This window comes from Sinocyclocheilus rhinocerous, unplaced genomic scaffold (genome assembly GCF_001515625.1).
Source record: "Sinocyclocheilus rhinocerous isolate Xijiao unplaced genomic scaffold, SAMN03320098_v1.1 scaffold269, whole genome shotgun sequence".
Taxonomy (NCBI): Eukaryota; Metazoa; Chordata; class Actinopteri; order Cypriniformes; family Cyprinidae; genus Sinocyclocheilus; species Sinocyclocheilus rhinocerous.
This window is the reverse complement of record NW_015652298.1, coordinates 187,301-194,328: the sequence shown is the minus strand read 5'-3', so window position 1 is coordinate 194,328 and position 7,028 is coordinate 187,301. Positions and strand designations below refer to the sequence as shown.

Below are 7,028 nucleotides of genomic sequence, written 5' to 3'. Positions count from 1 at the left end.
CAGATGTATTTCCAAGAAAAAAACATCGTCTTATATTCGGGACAATACGGTATATTCTGTGGAAAGGCGTAGGACCAAGAAATGTTCGTCCAATCAAAACGCTCGGTCCGAGCGTTTTAATTGGCTTTCCTACCTGCCTGTCAACCTATGCATTAGCATACCGCTGCGCACCCGGTTTGCGCAGACAGGATACGTCATCAGCGCGTTCACGCACGCTGTGCAGACAGACATCAACAACCCGATCTTCCTTCATGGTATTGTAGTACTTTTACTAACTGTACTATAAAGTTTTCTCACCGGGTGAATGACACATGATGTAGCCCAGCGGTTCCCAATCCCAGTCCTCGCGCAAGGGAAGCTTACTGTTTACAAGGGAAGCTTGAAGTTTACTTCACTTCGGGACATTCATTCAGGGATTTGTGCTGTGCAGCGTCTTCACACAAAGACGAAACTTACTAGAGAAGTGTGATATAATATACCTCTGTAAATAAATACTATTTAAATTTACGTCTCGCACACTTTAATGCCCTTTGTATGGAACATATACGCTCGCTTCGAACTGGATGGTGGAATATCCGGTGATGTCCACTTCACAGAGCACTTACGGTCGAATAGAACAAACGTCGCACGTGATAAGAGATATGAATATGAGATATGAATATGAAACTATACATATGAAATGTGCAGAGCGGAGGGGAGCGCGGACTGGAATTGGGAACCGCTGATGTAGCCTATTGTAGTAATGTCGTCTCTGGTTTTCTGGTCTGTGAGCGTATATATGCGTTCAGGGGGCACGGCTTTGGATGGCGATTGCAGGGAGGGTGGGATGTTCGCTTTCAGTGCTATCAGGCTAAAGTTAGCATTTTCCAAGATCTCCTACTGCACCTTTAATTTCCAGTTTAATAAAGCATTTACAAATTGTACTTTTTATTTTTAAGTTAGTCATTTCTACTATTTTAGAAATTAAGTTCTCTATACAGATCTAGACGATAAAAAAGCTAAAATGTTCAGTCTATATTTTCTCTGCACTGCTGTAAAGAGTACAAGGACAGGACAGGACAGGATTGAGGAAGACAATGCTTTTACAGAGGTTCTGTATCCCTCCCTTTTAAAATGACCCTGTTGCAAGGCTTCTATGCAAGTCTTAGCTTACCACAACGTCCTGAATGTGCTGCTCCACCAGATTGTTCTTGGTGGCCACCAGCACAGGTCTGCCGAAGGTGTCCAGGTAAGTGTAATGCAGCTCGTCCTGACTGCGGGTGATGGGGTAGGGAGTGTCCACGTGGATATTTCTGGGGAGAACAACAGAGTAGTGGTGAATCACCAAATCAAACCTAATTATGATTTTGATTGTGAGGTTTGCTCATGCTAATGCATATCAGATGCTTACCTGGCTCCTTCAGGAAGGATCAGTTTCACAGTCAGTTGGTCAATAACCTGGTCATCATAGACATGATCAACCACACGAATTTTCAGAGCATACTGATCTCCTAAAGGACAAAAGGATGTAACATGAGTTTATATTAATAGAAAATATTTGAATCTGACAACTCGATACCAGACACCCACCCAGATTGTAGAGATACTCATAGCTGGGAAGATTATAACCAATGATGTAATGTGTTTTCCAGCCACCGAACAGCGGGAACCGGGGACGGATTTCAACTTCTACGGAATCATCTAGAACTTGGAGGTGAGATGTGGAGATGTTCCCGATCTCATCACGGTAATACACATCTTGAGCAGAGGCTGGGAGGATGGTCTGCAAGAAGAAATAAAAGTAAGTTGAAGAAAACCAAACGTTTCCTCTACTTAAGCCAGTTTCAAGCTTATATATTAACTTGCTTTTTAGAGTTGGCTACTGGGATGCCACCTTTAGCCGAGCCAGTATGTTGGACCAGATATCATTTTGTTAAATACTAATGAGTTCAAATAATTAATACAAATAAGAAGAGAGAGTTAAGACACCTTGAAAGATTTGACTGATGAAATGCCGCTGTCAGACTGTCTCTGGTAGTCATAGCGGGAAAAAGGCCCCTTCAGGAAAGCCCCGGTGTGTCTCAGGTCGATGGTTTCCTCCACGGCGATGTTGCCCCAGTGAGAGACCTCGATAGTGCGAGTGACGCTGCTGATGGTAATGAAAGGCGTGTTGTTCTCATAGTGGATCTTCATGGCATCCTACAAACCCAGCAGTTTTCAAAAGGTTTTCAAAAACACTACCATTCAAAAATATGGGGTCAGTAAGATTTTGCTTTTAAAAGAAATTAACACTTTTATTTATCAAGCACACATTAAATTGGTCAAAAGTGACAGTATATACATTTATAATGTTACAAAAAATTCTATTTCAAAATTCATTAAGGAAAAAAGCATCATGGTTTCCATAAAAATATTAACCAGCACAACTGTTTCAACATTGATAAGAAATGTTTCTTGAGGATTTCAGAAGGATCATGCGACACTAAAGACTGAAGTAATGACGCTGAAAATTCAGCTTTACATCACAAAAATAAATTGCATTAAAAAAAGTATATATAAATAAGTACATATACACAATTTAATTTAAATTGTAACAATATTTCACAATATTATTGTATTTACTGTATTTTTGATCAAATAAATGAGCCTTGGTGAGCAGAGAAAAAAAATCTGACTGACACCAACATTTTTTGTACGCAAAAACAAAACTGATGCATGCTGTAAAAGAATTTCATAATTACCAGGCAATGACAATATTATCACGTAAACACACAGTTTAAAGTGTATTACAGTACAACGCAGTGATTATTGTGGTCAGTCACCTGGCTGAAGGGAGGAACATCTTTGAATGGTCCATACTCTACAGTCTCATCGCTCTTGGTGGGGTTGCCCAGCTTGGTGTAGCTCTCCACGGTTTTGGAGGCCAGGCGAACGCGGGTGGTCTGTGAGCGGGTGGGATATGGGGAGTACAGGTAGTGGTTCCCCTGGAAGACCACCAGCTGTCGCTCGGCCTGGGTGATGTGGGTGGGGAAGGGCTTCAGCACGTGACTGAACACCGTCTCAACCTTCACCCGCAGTTTAGCACCTGGAGCAAGAGACGACGGTAACTGTGCCTCGAAGAATTTACCACTGCAGGAAAAGGAAAACAAAACGTTTGAGCTGGAAATAACATCTCCAAGAAAAGGAAACATGTTTTATACACACAAAGATAACTTGTAGTCACGTTCACGTGTCTTGTAGTCTAAACCGCAAAACACAACACAAATCGGATGCGTACAAACCACATCTACATGCATTTTACCACTGGATTCAAATTAGGGCTGCATGATTAATCGCTTTTTAATTGTGATCCCGACCACAAAGATTTTAAATCCCCCAATCAGAGCTTCTCTCTTAAAAGGATACATTTTATGCACAATGTTTTACTTAATCTTCTCAACCTGGCAACCTCGGCACTGATGGAAAAAAAAAAAAAAAAAACACAACACTGACAAACATGTGTTGGAGTTTAACCAACATTTCAATATTCTGCTTACTTGAAAGTGTAATACAGCAGTTTGGGTTCTATGTAGAAGCCACTTGTGCTATTTGCTGCAACTAAATCAGTGAGCAAAAGATAAGAAATCCAAACATGAATCTCAACTATATTTGTTTGCAATTGTGGTTGTTGGATTTTTTCTTTTTAAAATATAAAATTGTTGACATCATTGGAATTAATATTAGGAATTTCTCTGGTTTAGGTTTTGAGAGACGCTTCTTTTCTGTAGTTTGACCAGTTTTCATAATGTAGATAGTAGTGGTCAACTGATGGTCACCAATATATATGATATCAAACTATTTTAAACAGGGTAAATATCAAAGGCATAAAAAAATTGCTGCAATAAAATGTATATTTATTTTACATAATATTTACTGAAATACTAAAACTGAAAATAAATCATTTTGGAAAAAAAAAAAAAAACTTAAGAAAATCTGCAAAACAAACAGGTGTATACTTTAGCAATTTCTTGAGTCTGTAAACATTATGGCATTTTTAGAAGAAAAAAAGAAGAATAAGCAAACACTACATCTGCCGCACTCACAAACACTTACCAGCAGAATAGAAAAAATATTGGCTGATGATAAGAAAGAATGAAAGACCTGGCCACTAATAGAAAGCGTGTTGATATATATATATATATATGATAAATATAATAATGAAGTTTTCTTAATTTGTGCTTATGAGAAAGTGCAATAATTCTGATGAAATGAGACCTACTGTAAAATGAGCAATTGTGATTACTAATTGCGATTTATAATTTTTGAGCAAAATAAATGTGATTACCAGTTTAACCATTATCCTGCAGCCCTAATTCAAATCTTTTGTTTGTTTGTGGCACACTGGACAGTTTAATACAGGGGTGTCAAACTCAGTTCCTGGAGGGCCGCAGCCCTGCAGAGTTTAGTTCCAACCCTGCTCCAACACACAAACCATGTAGCTTTCAATTGAGCCTGAAGGACTTGATTAGTTGGATCAGGTGTGTTTAGATAGGGTTGGAGCTAAACTCTGCAGGGCTGTGGCCCTCCAGGAATTGAGTTTGACACCCCTGGTCTAATACTAACAGTTTCCCCCAGTGTTTACCTTTGTCCATGGACAGTTGTCTCTTTCAGCTCCAGGCTTTCATCCTCCTCTTCCTCCCCCTTTACCTGGTAAAGATTAAAACTTGTCTTATAACCAGAACTAGTTCACAATATGCAGTCTAAAGTAAGAAAAACCGGGAAGATCCATAACCCCAAATGATGTTTAAGCTCAAAAACAATGCCTTTGTCTACAGGTCAAAGTCAACTAACGTTAACGTTCCCTGCAAATGAGCGCTTGATTCAGTGCTTGTCAAACACATAGCTGATCATGTACACTTTTAAACACGAGAAACCAACGTTTTTATTAAAAGCAAGAAAACCAAATGACCCTGGCTACGTGTTTTTGTATAACATTGCAGTAGTGATACAGCACGGAAGTGCATCTAGAGCTTACGTGTCACGCTGGCACTGAGAGCAAAGCGGAAGTGCGCTGCACACCCACTGCTAATGCTAACTTCTACAGAAAACACCCCGATAACGCCAAGTGCAGCATATCATAATTCATTTAAAGTTCTTATTTGAACGAGCATTACATCTTAACTACGCTAATTAAGGGTTTCTTTTGTCAAAACAAGTGCAAACGTACAAATTAAGCAGGATTATATAGCTAGCACAGGCTACAGTATATGAAAAGTTGCACTACCTGTTGTCTCAATGCTAAAAATACAGTTAAGAAATAATTTCTTATAATTAAATAAGCACAGAATGAGTAAATTGTGCAAGGGAGATGTTAAAGCACGATTTAAAATGGAGTCAATCAGTCTTAAGTGATAGCTATCAAAGAGGGTCCTGCCTCTTTACACACGCATTTATTGTTTAACGTGATTTTACTCACAGATGCACCGATGAAGGCCAGGTGCGGCGCGAGCTCGGCCTCCAGCGCGAGCGTGAAGCCGTTGACTCGCGAGGCTCCGTGATTCGCGAGCTGGATCTCCGCCGTGATCTTCGCGAGGTGAGAGCTCAGGTCCAGCGTGCGCTTCACGTCTTCATTCACGAGCCCCTCCGCGCACAGCGACGCGCGGAAAAAACACGCGATTAGCGCAAAACTCACCGCTCCGGCGCGCCACATGCTCTGGTGCTTATATGTTGTGATCTGGAGGAGAATACAAGTAATTAGTCCTGCCTAAAGTCTGTGTTTTCGCGTGCAGTGAGGCCTCGCACTGCAGAAGCTGCTCCTGAAGGATGACGCTTCATTCGTTCCCTCCTGAGTGACGTCACCAACATGGCGGACAGCGAACCGACCTTTCAAAGCAAAAAAACACTTTCAAAGGAGCAAGTGCACTGATATTTTTCTTGCTGTGATACACTCAAAAGCTTGTGGTAAGCACTGTTGGGGAGTAACTTACACGAAACGGACTTTCATCATTTAATTACAAAATAATAATAAAAAAATACATCTCAATATTTATACACACATTGATTTCTTTCCCAAATTGCTTTGACTGCTTTAAAATATGAGACACCGATGTTTCGGGAGTTTAAGACACAGACACTATTAATTATTATTCGATAACTGTTTTATTTCCTATTTGGGTTTATGTATTTATGTGGAAAACTTGAAATCGCATCATATGACCCCTTTAAAGATTTTTTTTTTTTCCCAAGGCATTGTTAGATATTTCGATTTCAAATAAATGCTGCTTTCCCCCTTCACTTACATGCAGCCTTGGTGAGCACAAAAAATGGGCGGTTGAAAAATTCGGACATCTTATATATATATATATATATATTAGTGTTGGGGGTAACACATTACAAGTAACGTGAGTTACATAATCAGATAACTTTTTTTCAAGTAACTAGTAAAGTAACACATTACTTTTTAATTTACAAGAAAATATCCGAGTTACTTTTCCCCCCCCCATTTATTGATTGAAAGCTGTCCCCTTGTTAAGAGAAATCGGGAGTAAGATGTTACTTTAGTTCTAGAATAAATGTGAACATGCATTAATTCATCTCACTCACTCACAAAAAATAAATAAATTCAGATTTAGTTTTCCTCAAAATTAATAAAAACAGTGAAAAGCAACTCATTATGTACATTTGGTCTTTATGTTACATCTTCTGTTGTTTAATGAAAATTTATTGCATTATTTAAGTATCATGTGTGTTGATGGTGTACTGGTTTACATTCAAATGTTCTTGTTTGTAAATCAGTTTTATACAGTACAATTTTCAGTTTTTGGCCGTAAATGTGTTCACAGTTTTTCTGTATTTTTTACAAAATTATTCTGGCAACCACAGCTGCCAAAATTATTTGGTAAAAACTACAGAATTTTTTTTACAGTGCAGCCCAGATTTAAAAAGTAATGCAAAAGTAACGTAACGCATTACTTTCAATAAAAAGTAACTAAGTAACGTAATTACCGTATTGGCCCAAATATAAGACGACCCTGATTATAAGACGACCCCCCTTTTTCCAGATGTACCTT

General features: G+C 39.0%; 1 protein-coding gene across 1 annotated transcript in view; it reads right to left on the bottom strand.

Annotated features, from left to right (window-relative positions):
- The window catches only part of LOC107714495 (dolichyl-diphosphooligosaccharide--protein glycosyltransferase subunit 1-like), an 18,264-nt gene extending 12,367 nt beyond the window's left edge, over nucleotides 1-5,897 (bottom strand). The window contains exons 1-7 of the mRNA XM_016520344.1: nucleotides 5,435-5,897; nucleotides 4,601-4,665; nucleotides 2,802-3,108; nucleotides 1,969-2,178; nucleotides 1,570-1,762; nucleotides 1,391-1,490; nucleotides 1,154-1,292 (exon numbers count right to left, since the gene is read on the bottom strand). Coding sequence (XP_016375830.1) covers nucleotides 1,154-1,292; nucleotides 1,391-1,490; nucleotides 1,570-1,762; nucleotides 1,969-2,178; nucleotides 2,802-3,108; nucleotides 4,601-4,665; nucleotides 5,435-5,668 — 1,248 coding nt within the window. The 5' untranslated portion in view covers nucleotides 5,669-5,897. The remainder of the gene's footprint in view (nucleotides 1-1,153; nucleotides 1,293-1,390; nucleotides 1,491-1,569; nucleotides 1,763-1,968; nucleotides 2,179-2,801; nucleotides 3,109-4,600; nucleotides 4,666-5,434) is intronic.
- Between the last annotated feature and the right edge of the window lie 1,131 nt (nucleotides 5,898-7,028).